Source organism: Parasteatoda tepidariorum, chromosome 1 (genome assembly GCF_982258835.1).
Source record: "Parasteatoda tepidariorum strain Cologne lab strain chromosome 1, Ptep-v5.0, whole genome shotgun sequence".
NCBI lineage: Eukaryota > Metazoa > Arthropoda > Arachnida > Araneae > Theridiidae > Parasteatoda > Parasteatoda tepidariorum.
The window spans coordinates 98,185,031-98,206,775 of NC_141755.1; the positions used below are offsets into that span (position 1 = coordinate 98,185,031).

The window sequence follows — 21,745 nt, forward strand, 5'->3', positions numbered from 1 at the left end:
TTTATAAGAATACAATAGTCTTGTAATCGTGTAATTAGATTACATGTAATCATAATTACATGTAATCAAATTACATGTAATCAAATTACATGTAATCAAATTACATGTAATCATATATTTTGATTACTTGTAATCATAATTACTTGTAATCGTTTTTGTTGTGATTACTTGTAATCGCAATTACTTGGAATCATGATTACAAGTAATTGATTACTGTAATCAAAATTGTAATCATGATTACAGCTGTAATCAAAATTTTTTGAAAATTGTAATCATGATTACAAGTAATTGATTACTGTAATCGACTATGTAATCATGATTACAGCTGTAATCAAACTTTGTAATCACGATTACAAGTAATTGATTACTGTAATCAATATTGTAATCATGATTACAGCTGTAATCAAAATTTTTGAAAATTGTAATCATGATTACAAGTAATTGATTACTGTAATCAAAAAATGTAATCGATTACATTTTTGGCCAACTCTGGGTCCGCCTAATAAACAGGTGGACGCATAATGTGGCAGAAGTCGAATTCTTGGCCATAGATGGCGCCACTGACAAACAAGAATCGCACAATCTGCCTTAAATCTGCTCGGTTTCACCAAGCAGGCTTGTCCGTGTGGCAAGTGGCATTAGAACCAACCAAGTTTTGATAATGTGATTTATGTTTAAATTCGAGGGTCATTTTACCATTCTTAAGATTCTCTGTAATTTACAAATTCTAACTGGTTTTGAGTATAAAACAAATTTAAGAAAATTAATATCACAATATAAATATTGCTGGCCATGTTTTGAGTGTTATACCTTATTTGTGTAAAATATCACTGTTGGTTATTTTTTGGGTTGAATCGTGCAGGGTATAGCATGCTAGCGGAGTTTTTCCAAATTCTTATGTTGTTCGTTTTGTTGAAATTAAAATTTAAAAAACGCGTTATATTGTTAACACTACGAGTATAATAATACTGGATGACGCCCTTTTTCAAGCTTAGGAGTAAAAATCAATCGGAAGTAGTAACCCGGAAGTCTTACAACCAATTTTAACCCCTAGCGCCATCAGTGCTTAGCTTTACACTGTCTACCATCCATAGTGAGCAGTGATGGATCAGAGGATCGAACGTTGGCCTTCCAACGAGGTGAACCTGGTTCGAATCGCAGCGATGGTTGGTCGATACGAATTCCGCATCCGGCTTGCACCAACCACAGTGCTGACGTGAAATATCCTCGGTGCTGGACGGATCATGGGTTAGACTCCCATTGCCGTCAGGCTAACCGTGGAAGGTTCTCGTGTTCTTCCTCTCCGTGTAACGCAAATGCGGGTTAGTTCCAACAAAAAAAGTCCTCCACGAAGGTAAATTTCTCCTAATAATTGATCCAGGAGTTATCTTGTCTTCCGGATTGTGTTCAAAATTCCAAGACTACGGCGTTGAACATTAGTAGTCGTAAACCCAAAAATTGGGTCGACTGTTCAACGACGGTTATAAAATAAAATAAAATCCTCCATAGTAATTGATAAAATGGAACTTGGTAATAAAATTGTTTTTGAAGCTTGTAGAAGTAAGATGTTCATCGTATTGTGAATTGATTTTTAAGAAAGTAAAAATATTTCGGTAACGAGGAGAACGTTACGATAAAAGAAAAAAAAAATAAGAAACTTCATAACACTCAAGTAAAAAAAAATTCTATCAGAGTGTCACTAAAATAATTGAAATCTGCTCAGTTAACACTAAGCATACCAATACTTAACCTATACCTATTTCTACCGTAGCCGATCAAATGACCAGATTTTATGTTTCTTGATTGAATGCATGAAATATGGATGTTAGGAAGGAAATAAACTAAAAAAAACTTTATTATAATTAAAGAAAATTGTATTTTGCCAATTTTTATGTATTACAAACTCAAAGAATAAGAATTTTTAATTCAATGCTCAGTGCATTCTTTACATATACAGGGTGTTTCCATTGCACATTTTCCGCAAACATATTTCTTCTAATTATTATTATTTCTATCATTCTTATAATTATGAGAATTATAATTGTCACTTTTTCTTACACAAATATTCCAATCTAAAATTTTAGGTACTTTCTTGAAATTCGAATTCACAGTCATTCTGATTGAACTAACTACGCCACAGTCTTTGCAGAAAATGTGCAACTCATCGAATGCAATACGTTGAACACGCATTACATCGTCTTTTCTACTCCGATAACCTTTTATAAAACAATAAATCACCCGGTCAAATCACCCGGTTCACCCGGTCAAATGACCGGTTGTGGTAGAAATACGTATACGACAAGTATTATTTAAAACAAAATATTAAAAAAAAATAATAGAATATTAACTGTATATAATTGTTAGAAAAAGTCATGATGTCAAATGTGCAAAAACGATAAGATGGTAAGCGCTTTTTTTATGCAAAAGTTCTTAAACGGTCATATGATCGGTTATGGTATGTTAAGTGTTTAAAAAAAAGATGTCGCAGTTGGAATTGATAATTTTAACCCAGTTCCTTAAGTGGGTGTCGATTGATCAGTTTTCGGAAAATAATAATGACTCACTTATTACAAAGTCTTGCTATGCAATTGCAACAGCTGTTCACTCAGAGATACGCATCGATCCTAAATGCATGCTCTCTGATCGAAATCGAGAAGGATTACTCGTTTCCGAACAATGTCGAAAGACAAACCTGAACAAACACAAATTGCGAAACCTACTTTTTGAAAGCAGGTATTGCAAAATTAAAAATTTAAGACACTCTCAGACGGGATAACAAAATTCAAAAATTTTATTGTAGCAACTCGTAATATTTTATTGAAATCTCTTTCTTATGATTTAACCCATGATTCATCTCTCGAAAAATTTATATTGATTTTAATACTTTTCCTCAACGTTTTATCAATCAAACTTTTAGCTGATTAAGGTAACTTTCTTCACATATACAGTCAAACCTCGTTATAGTGAACCTTTAAGGGACCGAAATTTAGGTACACTATAACCAGGAGTTTACTATATCCGTACTGCAAAGAATTTTAACTAATTTTTCTGAACTGCTCCCTTTTATTACAAATTATTTAAATAAATGACCAATAAAAAAAATACAAAAATGATTAAATAACAATATGTAATAACAGAAAAATTTTTAACTTTTATTTTTTGTTACTCTTCGTGTTGCGTACAAAAAATTTAGGAATGGGAAACTGAGATTGAAGAAGTAAAACAAGAAAAAAAATGCTTATGGCTACATTCCACTCAAAAGATGGTTTCAAAAATCGGTATATGTATTTTAGGTGGAAATTTAAAAATTACCAAAAAATGAAAGGAAAAAAAAAAAAATTAGTCGAAGACAGAAAAAAGTTCACAATAACCAACTTCCTCTCTTCTTTTGGTTCGCTATATCCACAAAAAATAATATTGCATGTGTATAGCAACGCACGGGAGCGAACATTTCGTTCACTATATCCGGTAGTTCACTATAAGCCATGTTCACTATAACGGGGTTTGACTGTATATATGAAGGTTACTGTTAAAGTGCATAATTCAGTTATTTCATAGAATAACTAGGTATTTCATATAACTAGACAAGTCAGTTAAAAGCTAGCAAGTTATATAACTAGCTAGTTATGTAACAAGCTAGTTATATAACTAGACAAGTCAGTTAAAAGTATATAATAGATGAAAAATTTCATATTTTAGCAAGTTTTTCTATCAAATAACTTATGACAGACTGTAAAGTGAAAAATGAACAGTTTCAAAGTTATTTTATAAATTAATTGATCATAAATAGCTAAAATCTCTCGAAAAATACGTTTTATCCTTATTGCAGAAATCATTGCTAAGCAGTTATAAGCGGTTTAAAATTGGCTAAAACCAGCTAGAACCGGATCAAAGAAATTTCGAGTTCCGTATTTCATAATTTAATGGTCAAGTAATTGTTATTCTATAGAATACCTAGTTAAATCGTAAAATTCAATAAATTTATGTACTTTAACTGCCATGTCTTGTTATCTTATGAAATCCCTAGTTATTCTATGACATAACTGATTTCACACTTTACTGCCTCTACACCTTTTAGATCGAACCACAGTGACTCCTATTCTAACGAGTAATTCATTAAATCCTGTTTACTATTTTATAGAGGTGATGATATTTTACATACTCATTACAACATAGCGATTGAAATATAGTTTGTTTTTTTTTAACTTCCAGAAAAATCATTTAGTAAGTAAACTTTTTTCACGCCTTCAAAACAAAATATGAAGATTGATAAATAGTGAATTGACTTAAGAAAAAAAAATTTCTTTCATTAAAGTGAAGCATCCTGAGACTAAACTCTTCAGATGCTTTTCCAAGGTAATCCTGATCTTTCGTCAAACCATTGAGCCGTTCATTACAGCATAGCGACTGAAATATAGTTTTAATTTTTTTTTTATTCCCAGAAAAATCTTGTCGTAAATAAACTGTTTTAACTCTTTTAAAACAAAATGCTCCGAATGATAATGAGTGAATTGATTTAAGGAAAAAAAAAATATATCTTTCATTAAAGTGAACCATCTTGAGACGAAACTCTTCACATGCTTTTCCAAGGTGGTCCTGATCAAAGACCATCTTGTGCCATTAATTTTGAAAGTGGACCATTTTTCCGTCATCGAGTTAGTATTTAAAGGAATTTAAAAATATTGGCTTTACTGGTGGTATTTGTATTGGCGATCAAAATGGTCTACAGGTGGCGTAGAGCAGAGCTCTCAAACTATGGCAACACTTCGTATACTTTCACCATTAGCGTGTGGAGAGTCATAGAAGAAGGAAGTACGTTAGTTCCTGTCTTGATTTTCAAATAGATTAAAATCTTATAAGTTAGGAAACTATATGGAACTGAAAACTGCATTTAACATAGTTCTAAAAGAAAGTGTCATGGAAATTTTGAAAAATATTTTTAACAATTAAATACGAAAAATATTAAGAAAAGGAAAAGTATCGTAATATTTTCCTATACAACTGAAAAGAGGAGAGGGATGGGGAAAGGGCAGAAGGCATGTCTGGGATTCGAGCACAGGACCTTTCCGATGTGAGATCAGCACCCTGACTACTACCCAGTTCGGTCGGCTTATTTAACAATATAATTTGATTAAAATTAAATTTTAAAATGCAAAATTGATTTTTAAAATCGTGAAGAGAAAAAAACGATTTTAAGCCGTGAACTTATTCCTAAGATGATCAACATTCTTAGAAAACTGAAAAAACTGGTAGTAAAACTTCTAAACAGATAACTGAAAACTCACTGTTTTACTTTTCAATTTAATATTCTGCTATCTTTAGTAGAGAAGAAGAATAATTTTTAAGATTAAGAAGTTGAAATTTTGCTACTAGTTTACTTTTCTGAAGACACTGGTTACTTCACATTGATACACCTTAAGCATTCAATTAGTTGAAGTCACAAGTTATTATTTTTCTTAAGGAAATTTTTTTTATTTATTAATTATAAATTTTTTTTTTTTTTTTTTTTTTTTTTTTTTTTTGCGATTCAGCCTTTAATGGACAGTAAGGCTGAAAATTTTCTGAAATATTCCCCGGTGGGATTGGAATTTTTGCTTGGAAAGTAAGCTGCTGGATTTTTCCAACATGGTCAAAATGGAGCTATGGTCACTCCCATTGTCTTGTCTTCCCTATTGGTACCTACCTAACTGGAACTCATTTTTGTAATTTTTACACATAGAAAAAATTACAAAACTCTATCTTGCTAGAACTAATCTTACTACTATCCATACTAGAACTCAATTCTTGTAATTTTTTAGACAAAAAAAGTTTTTTTTTATAAGTTAGGTTTTCAGTTATCGACCATGTCAACCTTCATCTATGAAAATGTACCCCAATCTAGAATCGAGTTAACATGTCTTATATACTAGTGAAGTGGAATTGTATTTTTGTAGTGGTAAACACCACTAGTTGATTCATTGCTGTTTTGTGAGAAGCCGGGAGAGCTGTATTAAGATCACCGTACTTTTTGAGTGCTGATCGTGAGAGCTGTATTAAGTTCATGGTCGAGGTAGCCATTAGCAGTCGAATGAATGCGGTGTACGTTGTGTGTGATCGAGACTGAGTAACAAAAGCGTGAGGAGGTAGATAATGTCGCAGTCACAAGTAGAAAGTCAACTGTTCAATGTGGACCATCCATCGAAGCAGGCGTGTTCAGATTGAATTGGGAGTTTCTGCCAAGGTAGGCATGTTTACATCATGTCCGGGTCCCCAATGTGGAGTAGCTATCGACAATGTCAACCTTCATCTATGAAGGGGTACCTTTTCATAGATGAAGGTTGACATTGTCGATAACTACTCTCTCCAAACATGAAATTGGCGAATAAAAACACTAGAACTTTATATCTACACTCCCTGTCCAAATTATTAGACGCACTAAGAGATTCTGCCGCATCTTTTCTTACGTTTCGGGCTCAATACTAACCCTGACTCAATTTTCTTCTTTATACGTCGTACGATAGCATCAGAAACCTTCAGTTTTCGTGATATTTGGCAGTTTGAAAGTATTTTAGCATTTACGTAAACCTTTAGTTTAGCTTTTTTACTTGGTGAAAGTTCACCTTTTTTTACCCATGATGAAAACATTCCAATTGATTATTTATACACTGGACACAAAATAAACAAATAACTGCGTAGTATAAAACTGCGAAGCAAATAAACACGGCGCATAAAGCCACAGAAACACGTCCGCAACTGATACACGCACGCGAGAACGCGACTGATACCGGTTTGAACTTGCTTATGTTCGTGTATCAATTGGTCAACACTGTAACGCAATACGTTAAAAATAAATACAAATAAAAAAGTTGTGACCGCCTTATTACTATCACTGGTTACGCATTGGTCAAATGCTTTTTCTTTCTAGTAGATTGACTCCGTTAAACGCCACAACATTACAAGTCATGAGTTGCAAAAACTGTCTCCATTGATGCTTGTCGTCGAATTGGTTTTCAAATTCTGCCTATGTACGGGTTTCAAGACGTCACAAAATACTTTTCCTTCTTCAGCATTCATATTTATATTGAAATCGCAGTCAAGTCAGTCATTATGCACTAATAATAAAAAGAATATAAAATATTTTAAATTATTATTATGTAAATACATTAAAAAGGCCTGCTAGTGAAAATAAAAACAGCAGCGGTCGCCATAGCAACGCATGCAATGACGACGCATGCGCACTGTTTACTATTGAAAAGTGTGTGGACGCCATCAAATCGAAACCAAGACCCATTTTGCCTATGGGTAATAGGAAACAAAAAATCTGAATAAAAACCCATTACATGTTTGTTTAAATACAAAAGTACTGCATGTAAACTCGTGCAAAACATGTAATTATTAAAAAACTACAGTGAGTAATAATTTGGCCAGGGACTATGCTAATAATATTATTTTTGTTATGAAATTAACTTTTCTGATTTATAAATATTTCGCTATAACTTTATATATATATATATTTATACACACACACTCACAGTCCCTGGCCAAATTATTACACGCACTATATGTTTACTTTCGTGTATCATTTGGTTAATATTGTAATGTAATACGTTAAAAGTAAAGGCAAATTGGAAGTGTATAAAAAATCTCCTGAATAAAAACCCATTACATCTATGTTTAACTATAAAAGTATTGCACATAAACTCGTGCAAAACATGCAATTATAAAAACACTACAGTGCGTGTAATCATTTGGTCTAATTATTATAATATACTAATATAGTACCTGCTATAATAAATATTCTATATTTATATTACATATCGTTAAATTTATTCAATCATCGAATTTCTAGTATATATTGTCTAATTTAACCCATTGATACACGAACGTAAACAAGTACAAACCGGTTTCTGTCGCGTAAAAACAATGAAGCTGTATAGTATCACCTGATAATTAAGATTTTGCATAGAATCTTATAGTGCGTACAATAATTGGGCCAGGGACTATATATATATATATATATATATATATATATATATATATATATATATATATATATATATATATATATATATATATATATATATATATATATATATATATATATATATATATATATATATAACAGAGCCTTTTCGCAACAGCCCGTTGTTGGCCAAGGTTAAGAAGGAATACTGAGGTACCCATTATGTTAATACATAATGAGTGATTTATTGACGAAACGATGCATATTTCTTCAAAAGCTGATGAAAAACAATTTGCGCTTCTTAGGAAGGATTGTATCTGGAAAGGAAAGAATTCTTTCTAAATTCTCTTCGAGAAAGTGGGTGAAAAATAAAATAAAGCTGCAAAAATTGGATGCGTGGATAATATCATCACACATGCTCTTGTCACGAAGAGGGGGAGGAGCGTAGCCTTTTAATGAACACGCGGATTAAAAATCGCACCATTTTCATAAATTGGCATTCCACCTTTCAGAACATTAGCACTTCTAACTACAAGGAGGGTGAGTTTCCTTTTTTTTTATTCTTTCCCGAGAAAACTTTTTTTCTCTTCCCCCTCTATGGATTTTTGTTACATTTAAATGTGATCTCTACGAATTGTAATTTTATTGTAAAAATTTTTTTTATAAATTAATAAATCAAAGTTTCTTTTTCCTCTTAAATTGAAGATCTTAGTGAGTTCTTAAGCGACATTTTTATTAATCAGCTATAGAAATTTTACGAAACTCATTTTATCATTTAAAAACATTCTTTTTTTTTTTGTAATGAGAAAAAAAAATAATTTGGTTTGTTACATAAAGTTAAATACGTGTTTTATATAAATACGAAATTTTTCCTTCCTTCAAAATATCGCTTGGTACCATCTGACATTCTCTTTACTTCAATTTTTTAATGTCGTCTGCTTGTAATCTATTAATCTTAGCTGTTCTTTGCAAATCTACTAATTCCAGTTAAAAAATTATAAAAAAAAATAAATAAAAAAACTCGCTATAGTCGAATCCTGCTTAGTGAAATCAAAGGGACCGAAGCAATCGCTACGCAATAACGAAAATTCGTTTTACAGATATTACGAATTTAACAAAATTATTTTGCTAAATTGGAATATTTTGTTAAAAAACGATGAATACTGTTTCGATACATTTGTAACTCCTCATTTAGGAAAATATCGATGTAATATTTAAAAATCTCACTAGAGTAATAAATTAAAACAATGAATTTATTAATTGTTATCAGAAAAATACATTAATTTTTCCTGTACAAATGACTTCGAACCAGTAGGTATTACAAACTTCTTAAAATTAAGTACAGATTCAAAGTATCCGAAAAGTTTTTTTAGTACCAATAAGTACCTCTTTACAGTTTTCAAATTCGACAAGGCTTATGAAGGTACCGAAACGATTTGATCAGGAGAGAAATTGTTCCTTTTATTCGAATTCGTTAAATAGGATAGTTCATTTCGTGAATTAGCAAACTGTGAAATTTTTGCTGTTTTGGATTTCGCAAAAATGGGATTTCACTGTAGTGAAAATTTCTAAATACGGAGGTTATGTAAGTAAATGTCACACGATATAGAGACGTAGTGATAAGAATATAGTTATGACTGTCAAATAGAAATTAAAAAATTATTGCATAGAACAAATTAATTAAAAAAATTATTTTATTCAGTGTTGTTCCTAAAATTTACGTAATATTTAAATTAAAAAAGGCACTTATTTTTTTTTAAAATTGTATTTTTTTTATTTTATGGAAACATGTCGAAGTTCATAGGATAAAGTTACGTACGGCATAAATGTGGACTTCAAATAAACCAATCAGAAAGAAATCTAACCAATTCTGATCACCGAAACAAGAGAATGCACGATCTGTCTTTATCAATAATTTTAATGTTGTTCAACCCATTAAAAAGCAACAAACTGTTTTCCTATTTTGGTTGCCAACGCTAAATTAATTACTTTTCTATTTAATTCAAACTTTGCGCAAATTTTTTGACTTTCTTTATCGATAAAATATTGAAAATTGAAGACAATCATTTTAGAGAATAATAACAATAGAGAACATGAACAAATTGAACCTTTTTAAAAATTAAAATATAAGTCAGAATCTTTAATTTTACTCTACTATTCTCTATAGTCCCGCAGTGGACTGATCGTAAAGACACGGTTCCCAGTAGAACACCGAAGTCAAGCATCATTGGTGGCTGCTGTCAGTAAGCGGGGGAGTGACCACTTTGATCAGCTTGCGTAGGGACCGAGAGTGCGAGGTATCGGCCCTCGTTAACCTGTTCTACCGTAAAGTGCTCAACTTCGCGCGCAGGTCGTCGGGCTACCAAAACAGGGAAGCCATCTCCTCCGCAGGAGATTAGCAAGTCTTCGGATCATCCTCAGGGATGTTTCCCAGACCGTCGCCAATAGCTCATCGTACAGCTCTAGTGAGACGTAAATAAAGTACCTACATATCTATAGATTTATTATCAACCACAGCAACTATAAGAATTACGTTGGAGTCGAAATATCAATAAATTATGCTTAATAGGGCAAAGATTGGACGATACGAATTACACATCCGGCTTGCACTGACGTGAAATATCCTCGGTTGTAGACTAATCATTGGTTAGAGTCCCCTTGAAGTCAGGCTAACCGAGAGAGGTTCTCGTTGTCTTCCTCTCCGTGCAACGCAAATACGGGATAGTTCCATAAAAAAAGTCCTCCACGAAGGCACATTTCTTCCAATGCTTGATCCAGGAGTTCCCTTGTCTTCTGGATAGGGTTCGAAATTGAAAGACTACGTAGTTAGACATTAGTAGAGGTAAACCCAAAAATTGGGCCAGCTGTTCAACGACGGTTATAAAATAAAAAAATTAATTATGCTTAGTTAATCACACTGTCCCCACTGTTATTACTAATAATTACTAGTTGTTCTTATTGTTAATAATAGCCGGTTTTATTAATTTAATTCAATTATTAACTAATTCTGTTTTATTAAATAATAATACGGCAAGAACAAATGCTTCCAGACTGTCTGACATAAAATTTGATTTGACGACAATTATGGATAAAGAGGTTACAAACATTTTGTTGCGTAAAAAGAAATTCAATCATTTAAGAACCATAACCGAAAAAAATTAGGAATCGCTAAATTAGACTGAGTAAAATCAAATTTGTAAAATATAACGCAATTAATAGTTTTTTGCCCACTTCTAAAAAGACTGAAAGTTGCATCATATGTTATTCTTCATTCTAATGTTCCAACTAATTGGTAATTGCAACTTTCTTCAAAAAGGGAAAACAAAATAGGTGAAAAACTGTTAATGAGGGAGCAACCACTTCGCCATTTGGAGAAGATTTTAAATGTTATTGAACATTATGATTAAAGATTTCGTAATACGGAGTCTACTTCATAATAATCATTTAAAAAAAATTTTTTTTGTCCATTAAAACACCTTTTTTGATTAATTTTTTTAAAATTATCGACATAGGAAGACTATTTCCTGATTATAAATATATAGGAATATACTAGCAGGAGAGAATGTTTCCGTATCAGTATTTACGCTAAAATTGCAACCGAATTTCGGTAACATCACAGAAAGAACCAACTCAAAGGATATAACTCGTAGAGTTCTCAGCCAAATTTCTACACACTATATATATATATATATATATATATATATATATATATATGTATGTATATGCAGGGTGTCCCAAAATTATTAGAACAAACTTTAAGGACAGGAAGGGGCATCACAAGAATTTAGATCTGCATAGCAACTCATGGTCGGAAAAATCATCGTTCACCCCTAGGTGTTGTTGTTCATGGGTGTGGTAAACTGGTTTCCTGGCCACTACGCTCTCCTGATTTAAACAGCACGGATCTCTTTTTTTTGGGGGGGGGAGGTGAATCAAAAAATACTAATTGCGCAACACCTGTGTATTCCAAATGTATGTGGTTGCAAGAATTGCCTGTGCTGTTGTGGATATCCAACAAAATCCAGATGTATTTGTGCGATCCATGGCACGTCGGTGAAACGCATACATTGATAACAATGGTGGAAACTTTGAACATCTTTTGTGACAAATTCACAAATCATCGACAGCAGCACATGTAATATCTTTGACCTATAAATATTTCAAATGATCTCAGTGTCTCTTCTTCTGTACCTGTCGTGCTACTTTCCCGACCATGGGTTGTGTGTATATAATATATATATGACGTCGTCGCCGAGTGGAAGGATAAAGAACAGGTCTTAGGCAGGAAAGGAGGGTACAAAATTTACTTATTAATTATTAGACACATAGAACGTTTATCAAAGTGTACACGAAATCGTTGTGCTCCTCAATAGAAGTTAGGGAAAATCCTGCAAAGTCAATCCGTAAAATATTTCATTTTAGGGAATAAGGGAAAACTTAGTAACTGTAATTGGTCTGTTAAGAGGGTCCAGGGAAAAAGTCTTTCCAACGGATTAGTTAGAGGGATAATCGCCAGAATGATAATTCATGTATATTTGAACTAAAAATAGATTAAAAGTGCGAGAAAGCGTTTTGCTTTGCATAATAACAACATAAAAAGATTACTTGAAGATTTTTATGTTACATACATGTATGTATCTACATGTCTCGAGACAGAGATATTCCTAAGGAGGCTTCACCTCTTGCTCGCTCAATGAATATCAAAGCAACTTTATATATGGTTGTACTCTATATATGGTACTCTTTTAAAAAAATAAACTTCTAAAAATATGTGAGCTACCCTTCTTTCAAAGCGTTTGATTTATACATATTTCATTCAAGTTCATACCTGCCTACTTTTACGTATTTGGCGTAAAAATTTATTTCTATATTTAAAGCGGTAGCAAAATGTATGCTTTTTATATATTCCTCGCATTTATAAACTTAATTCATAATCTTTCTGACCACCACTATTTTAAAAAAAATTAAGCATCTATATATATATTTCTCTTACACAGCGACAAAAAAAAGCCTCATTACAACTCCCCGAATGACAACGCTAGAAAATCGACCAATGATTGCCGCTAAAAATGGCACATGCCAAATCTAGCTGAGGTGGCTCAACATATAGCGCTTTTAAAAACGGAAATTGAAATAACCAGAGAGAGCATTCTCACCAAATGTGATCTCTTCCGAAATTCACCCTATCAGCTGCGGCAATCTCATACTATTAAGCTAGGTAGAAGTGAGTAGTCTTTGTATATATTAATATGTAATACTTTTGTGGTAGTCCGCATGAGCTTTTTCAAAATAGAGCGAATGTAATTTAAATTCAATTTTACTACCGCAGGTGAAAATCATCCTCGAAAGGATTAAAAGCTGGCAAGTTACATATATTATGGTTTGATTTATAACTAAGCTATAAAAAACTAAAGCTTACTTTGCTTGTATGAACAGTTCGCTTTTAACTTCTCATTTTTAGCTTCGGTTACAGCTGGGACAGTTTTAATCCTTCGTTTATAACTTTTGCGGCCACGTATAAAGCGTATTCGATTAAAAAAGATTTTTACTTTTTTTTTCCTTCAGAAATATGTTAGCAAGCAGGACTTTAGTCATTGTCTTAGTGGTACTGCTAGCATTGAGTTTTACAAAGGCAAGGCCTCAAGATGCGGTAGCAGCAGCTGATGCGGAAGTTTCAACAATAGCAGCAGATGAGGACGCAACAGGAGATGTATCAGCAGATCCATCAGCTACTCCAGATCCGTCTGCATCTACAACGGAGGATAGCAGCACGATGGAAGTAAGTAGTGTTATGCAATATTCTGTTATCAAATGTCCTCAAATTCAACATACTGGAGCATTTTCACTGCATGCGATTCGTGTATGCGCGAGCAGCTCGTCGTGCACGTATTTCCAAAATATTCGCACGCGTGCATCTAGGGCAATCGGATGCAGTGTGAATGGCCCCTTAATTTGGGGACAGAATCAACTGAAAGGCTTTTTTTGTAACGTATTTCAAAATAATTTTCTATAAGCATCCGTGTACATTTCAAATATGTGGTACTTATATGTGGTAGATTTAAAAAAAGGATATATATATATATCCTTTTATATCTATATATGGTCGAGTGGCTTAGAGCAGAACTTTCTACCTATGGCAATAAGTCGCACGCTTTCACCATTAGCGCGCGGAGTCATAAGAGGAAGGAAATATGTCAGTTTCTCTCTTGATTTTCAAATAGATTAAAAACTTTTGAGTTAGGAAACTATATGGAACTGAAAATTACAATGAACATAGTTTTAAAAGAAAGCCTGGTGGAAATTTATTCATGACAATTAAATATGATAAATATTAAGAAAAGGGAAAAATATCGTTGAATCTGAGAAGAGGGACAGGGAATGGGTCGCAAATTCATGCTTTGTCTGATCACTTGTTTATAAGAATCTTGCAGTTGGCAGTAAACAATCAAATCAGCAGCCAGGATATGGGCTGTTCATGGCGAGATCATCCTTACTTTTTATTTGCACTTTATTCCTTAGAAACAAGCTGCTTTTTGCGCACAACTATGCACTCTTTTAAAACCATGATATTTTGTCCAACTAATCAAGAAGGAATGGCATAAAAAAACTTTTATTTTAACTTTGTAATTCCTTCGAGGAACACTACATTTTAGAATTTCGTTAGGTTTAACAGCAATGCAATATATTGAAGTAGAAGAAAATGAAAAACTTTTTCAAACGCCAATTTTAATTTAAGCAAAATATTTAATTGATAAAAAAAGATCTTCTAAATGAACTAAAATAATTTTCTTCTGAACTCCTCAGGACAACATTCTATAGTTTTTTTTTTTAAAGCAATTCGTTCTGAATAGTTTGTTCCAAAAATATTCTTCCTCCCTTAAACCTTTTATTAGAGGGGATTGTATTGAATTAGATTATTTTCATGTCAAGAAAGAGTGCAAGAAATTATTTGGGGACATTTGATCACGTAAATCATTCGATTCTAATCCTGATGACAATTGAACTGCAATTTTTCAGAGACTTGCCAAAGAGAAAAAAAAAGCAGAAGATCAAGCGGAGTTTGATGAAATGAAGTACAGGCTCTTGGTAGCCCTTATGTATTAAAAACATTCCACGGTGTATCATGAAGATTAACGAAGAATGGAATTTTCTAGTTGGAAAAAAAAGTATTTTCGCAAGCATAAAGATGTTTTCAGTAAGGGAAAAAAATAGATATATTTGGATTAAAAACAATTCGACGAAGTCATAAGAACAGAACCATGTCTTACACAGTTCCTTAAGATGAAGAAAAGAAATATTGTTCTAAATAACAAATGAATTTAAAGAATTCTTATTCACAAAGTTTGAAGCTGGTCTTGTTTTCCGATGAAAATTCCGATCCAAGGTCAACACATTTTAGGTGACTCCTCTTCGAACAACAAACATTCTACCTCACTATTATTCAGATAAAAAAAATAATAAAAATAAAAGAATGGAATATAATTTCAATCCATATCTGTTTAAGAATTAGAATAAAAATATTTGAACTGATAAAGAAAACTAGTCATTCTTGAGACACGCCAGGGGTTAGATTCTTTTTTTTCTCTCTCTCTATGCAAGAAGCATTTACAGCAAAGAACAAGGGGGGGATCACTAAATAATAATTACAAAAGCAATAGCGGCGGGAAAATTTAAAAAATTGACATTTACTAATATTTAATAGGAATAAACGTAATGACAGTGAATGTCACAGATTTGCATGAGTTATATCAGTGTATTATGAATTCTTTGGGGGTAAGCCTAAAATATGAAATCGGACATTTTTTATTGTTTATATGAACACTTTAAACTATTCCTAAGAGACAAAAAGAAAAACTCTTTATCCCTATTTGGATTATGAGTGATTTCAAGTAAAAAAAAAAAAAAACAAAGAAATAGTTCTAAAAAAAAAAATTAAAGTATTTTAATTTAAAATTTATTTCGTATTTATATGCTATTTGGATCAATGAGGAATTTTTCAATTAAATATAGGAATTTAAAGTTTTTTTTTTACAGCCAGCATCACATATTTACTAAAATATATAGTATTGACACTATATAGTATTGAATACGCGTTTTAAAAAACTATTAAAATTTTTATAGAATGTTATACCCGAGTAATCGATTACTATTTAAAATGTTTCTTTTATTTTGCACATAACTAGCCGTAGAAAGTGCAATTGATGAAGTATAAGCGAATGAATGCATGGGTTCGCTGCGATGATCTTCTCAAAAATTAGAACCTTTAGAGTAGAACACAAATGTTTGAAACTTTTTTCCGGGCTAAGATTAAACCTAAGGTAGTGCACAAATGTCTTAAATTTTTGACAGATTTTTTTTTCCCTGAAAAATTTCGCAACCATGAAGTCTGTTGCCGATAAATTTAGGGTTTTGCTCCACTTCGATCAATCTTGTTTCATCAGAGATTCATTATTCGCTTTCCTTACCAGTTTTGAAAAAAAAAAAACATATTTTTTTAAATTTTATTAATAAATACAAGGAACTAAAATAAAACATAACACACAAGAACTAAAAGGCCTGGTTTCTTAGGACAGGACGCCGTCAGCTGGAAATCAGCGCTAACCTCTGATTGGTCCATTTGTGAGTTTGATAGTATACGTCATCAAACGCTCATCTTGAACTACAATTGCCGTCCAACTCAACTGCAGTTGGATTACCACGTGACGTTAACCACGGAAGCAATGGCGGACAACATCCAACAGCACATTGAAATCAGCCAAGATTTTGACATTAAACATAGTTTCTTCATTAAACATAGCACTCTTCATTCAACTCTTCATTTAGCTCAGCTATAATGTCTTTTTTCTTGGACAAAGTCATTATTTGTTCTTTAAAACACTGGTCGACAATAACAAAATCAATACAAATTCAAAATAAATATTTGTTTACGTTATTAACGCATGCGCAATGAGAGATAATGTCTGCGTAGGACCGACTGCTCACGCTGAGCTAACAAAAAAGTATTTTTATGTCGTCAGCTCTACGTCAACTTTCCGCTGACCCCAGATAAGGCGCTTGTCCTAAGAAACCAGACCTTTAAGTTGAAATTTTAATTTTTTTATGCGTAAAAAATATTTAATTTACCATCAGTTTACTATCCCAAATTATCTCGGGCAAATGTAAAAAGTTAAATATTAGTCTTTGTATATGTTCATATCTTTATAATCTGAAAAATCAACTGCATTACTTTCACTTTCGCTCGAGAGCGCCATTTTTTTTAAAAATTCTTTCTTCTATCTAAATTCATCAACCATCGTACAATAGCGAAACTCCCAAACAAAAATTAGCAAGCTTCAAAGCTCAGCAGATTATTATTATTTTTGGTTTTGCTTCCGGTCGAATAAAAACGTGATAAAACAAAACGAATTCTGCTATGCCCGAGTTTACTCGGGATAATAAATATTTGCAATATATATACCCGAGTTAATTCGGGATAATTAGGGAAGCGGTTATATGTTCCTCACTATTCGAGTCTGTATTGCTGTAAACTCTGTGACAGCCAGACATAGGTAAGTAAAAAAAAAATTTTCGTTGGGATTATAATAAATTTTCAATGCACAAAATTAAAAAATATATAACACTAGTGGGCTGCGCCCCCAGCTCGCCAACCCCCGAAAATTGCTATGCAATCTTATACGGTTTGTTTCGTAAACCAAGCTCGCTACTAACTTAAGTGCATTGCAAATGCAAAAAATTCTAAGAACTCAAAACAATCATTCAAATCCATATAACAACTTTTTTTTAAAAAAAATAATTACATTTTTCTAGTAAATACTAAGTCATTAAAATAAATTTGAATTCAAATAAATGACATGTATAATGACGTTAAACCTATTAGAAATGTGCTATAGTATAAAATCTTAAAGCGTAACAGCGCGACTGAGACTCATTTTTCAATGAATAACTAACAACAATAATAAAACAAATGAATTCGTGATATAAATCAAAAATCGTCAAATAAATTCGTAATATACAAATTCGTGAAAAAAAAGCGCTTTCGACAAAATACTAAAATAGAGATCCATCGACAAAGACTACTCACTTCTACCTAGCTTAATAGAATGAGATTGCCGCAGCTGATAGGGTGAATTTCGGAAGAGATCACATTTGGTGAGAATGCTCTCTCTGGTTATTTTAGTTTCCGTTTTTAAAAGCGCTATATGTTGAGCCATCTCAGCTAGATTTGGCATGTGACATTTTTAGCGGCAATCATTGGTCGATTTTCTAGCGTTGCTATTCGGGGAGTTGTAATGAGGCTTTTTTTTTGTCGCCGTGTAAGAGAAATATATATATATAGATTCATATATTGTGAAGGATCGATGAGCGATAGCGAGGCGTAGATGAATGTAATTAGTATAAAGTCTATAGCGCTAAACAAGATCAGATTTTAACGGAGCTGATACGAACAGAACTGAATGAACGTAAGGAGCGGATCACTGGTTTTTGGATGGGTGGTCTAATGTAAACAATAACAAGCGTTCTTAAACCGGAAGAAATTTAGAAAATTTCCGGTGTATCCCTCCGCTTATCTTATGACTACGAGGCAATGTGTGAACAAGCCTAATATTCTATGCAGTTTCGTTATTGTAATTTGGGTTCAAATCTAAACATAATTGTACCATTCATAAGAGCTTTCAGAAATGTATTGATTCTCAGAGGTCGTAAGGCCAAAAAAAATTTTGGAAAGTTAATATCTCATTGTGAATAATTCTTAATGTTTGCCATGTTTTGTATTTTATCCCTTATTTGGCTACATTAGAATAAAATGTCGCCAAAAATATCTTTAAAAATATCTTTTTAACTTAGCCTAAGTAGAAAATATTCTAATGATTGTAATATTAATATGATAATGCTGAAGTTTAAAGGCTGAAAGAAAGATCTCGGTACATGTGAAATACTGCAAAAGATATGGTGCAATTAATATGATGGCGCTTTTTTTCAATCTGCGGCGTAAAAATATTTCGGAAGCAGTAACCCGGAAGTCTTGAAAGAGCAATTTTACCACTAGCGCCACCACCCTTAGCTTTACACGATCACCCATCCATAGCAGAATAAATCTACAGTCAAACCTCGGTATAGTGAACCTTCAAGGGACCGAAATTTCTGTTCACTATAACCGGGAGTTCACTATGTCCGCACTGCAAACAATTTTAACTAATTTTTCCGAACTGTTCCCCTTATTACACAATATTTAAATAAACGTACGATAAAAAAAAATTATTAAAAAACAATAAGTAGTAACAAAAAAAATGTGCTAACTTTTATTTTTTATAACTCTTCGTTTTTCGTACAAAAAATTTAGGGATGGGAAGAAGTAAGCAAGAAAAAATGCTTATGGCTACATTCCATTCAATAGATGGTTTTAAATATCGGTATCCGTATTTTATGCCGAAATTTCAAAATTACCAAAAAATGAAGAAGAACAATCAGAAAAAAGTTCATGATAGCCACAAAAAATAATATTATATGTGTATAGCAAAGCACGGTAGCGAACATTTCTTTCACTATAGCGGGGTTTAACTGCATTATTAAAGATGTTTTCATTATTATATTGAGGTAATTTAAAATAAAAATATTGTGATTGTGTTTTTGGAAAGGTTCTCCATTCTTCAAGAAACCATGGGAGTTTAACAGGGTTATAATGACTCAACTTTTGATGCAAGTGAAGTATTGCTAAGTTGATGTTATTTCAACTGTTTGGCAACAAATTTTCGTCAAAAAGTGGGTGTAACAGTTGGTAAAATAATTTTAATTAAGAAAATTAGTAAAATTAAGGGAAATCAAAGAAAAAATTCCAGCTTTTCTTTAAAAAAATCCCTGATTTTTCCAGGTTTCTGTCCAAATTTTCCCAGTATAAAAAAATTCCCTGATAATTCCAGGTGGGTAATATGGGATAGTAAATTAAATATTTTATACACATAAAAAAATTAAAATTTTAACTTAGAGCTTGTGTGTTGTTTTTGTTCCCTGTACAGTAGAAGTTCGGGACCGGCTCGGTGCCGGACTACCGAAAATTCCGGTCTATCGGGCGGTAATTATACGAACAATTAGGTTAATAATTGAACTAGCAAATACATACAACGAAGTTTATTTTACATCTCATATAATGTATGTACACGTACTGTAAAACATATTTCACTTAGATTTAAAAAAGTCACGAATGTCTTTTTGTTTTCTTGACTTTTGGCATTTTTGGAGTGTTGTATTTTTTACCTGGTTCCAAGACAGTGCAATAGCATAGACGGCATCTTTTACTGTAAACTTTTTTTGAAAATCAGTCACGTCACAGTCGGCATTTAACAGGCCTTGAATAAAAGACCTTCTATAAAAGCATTTAAAATTTTGAATAATCCATGGGTTGAATCAAAGATGTTACGTTAGGTGGGAGCAGAGTAGCAACAATATTTCCAGAAACTGACTCATCTACTGGCGGGTGGGCTTTGCAATTGTCCAAAAGAAGGATGGCTTTAGTGCCGAGCGCTTCCGGATGATCTCGAACTACCCTGAAAACTTCCGAATAGCTCTCGAGCGTTTTTATTTGCTTTAAAGACACACTTTTGGAGAAAACCAAAATTTGTAAAATTTTCCGGAGCGATGTCGGACTATCGGGCATTCCGGACTGTTGGATGCCGGACTAATGGACTTCTACTGTATTTTTTAATGAAATAAAAAAGAAAATAGGATGATTTTTTGCATTTTTTTCTCCAAAAAAATTGGTAAGGGAAGCCGTTAATAACATTTGCCCGGTATTACCTACAATGTTAGTATACATTTTGACTTGTGTTTTTCTTAATCGGGTATTAAAATATCGATTACATATTAAAATATCAATCAATGCATTCATTTAAAATCGCATGGATATTCATCAAAGCGACTATATGATTGTTCATCGGTGCAAGTCATCTTTCAAGCTACTTAGGTCATTCAAGGCAACAGATATAAAAAAACCTAAGTAAAGATTTTTTTAAGAAAAGTAGCTGATCGCTGAAAGTGTAAAAAATAATAGCAAGCAAAAACGCTCAATGCAATTTTTTTTTGTTTATTTCAAAAACAAATTGCTGCAATCTTATGAACATATGAATAATAAATTTGTTTCGATAATTCATTTTTTCTTGCATATTATAAATTCTTCTTAAACTAATATTATTTAATAAACTTATGTATTCGATTTTTGTTGTTGTCATTTTATCTAATTGTGAGTCCAACTCAAAAATTTCTTGAGTAAAATCATTAATGACCCATTTCAAAAAAATTGATGTCTTTATAAATTTAAATAATTGATATTTTCAAAACATGAAATTTGAAATAAATTATATGCAGCATAATTTAAAGGAATAATTATGTATTAGTTTACTTTTATCTCTAATCACATTTATTTTCTTATCAAAAAAATATTTACAAATGAAAGAGATGCCAAGTATAAATTCTAGTTTAATATTTTTATATAAAATTTAAAAAATTTTTTATGCATGGAATGTGATCGACGATTTCTTGAAATTTCTGGACCTTGATTTTCCGGATCACGGTTTGGTCTCTGTCTTAATCTCAATTGCTTAAAGTACAAGTTTTTGAAATTTTTTTTTATATTAAATAATATTGCTAGGATACATAATCGTTTTCTATGTAAGCTTTTGATAGTATATAGTTGTTAAAAAAAAAAAAAGTGAAATTTGAGTAAATGGTGAATTTTTTTCTAAGTATAATACGAATGAAAAAGAAGGAATTTCAGCCCTACTATAAATTCGTACAAAATAAAGAGCGAAG

At 32.1% G+C, this 21,745-nt stretch overlaps 1 protein-coding gene across 3 annotated transcripts in view; it reads left to right on the top strand.

Moving 5' to 3' along the window:
- LOC147816631 (uncharacterized) overlaps positions 1–21,745 on the top strand; it is a 232,610-nt gene that overhangs the window by 208,909 nt on the left and 1,956 nt on the right. The window contains exons 1-3 of one of the 3 annotated variants that reach the window (XM_087149339.1): positions 8,343–8,482; positions 13,508–13,721; positions 14,960–16,859. In XM_087149339.1, the coding sequence (XP_087005465.1) occupies positions 13,512–13,721; positions 14,960–15,046 (297 nt within the window). In that variant the 5' untranslated portion in view covers positions 8,343–8,482; positions 13,508–13,511 and the 3' untranslated portion in view covers positions 15,047–16,859. Of the gene's footprint in view, positions 1–8,254; positions 8,483–13,507; positions 13,722–14,959; positions 16,860–21,745 lie in introns of those variants that run through there. The other 2 variants (XM_087149335.1, XM_087149332.1) reach the window with 2 other exon arrangements.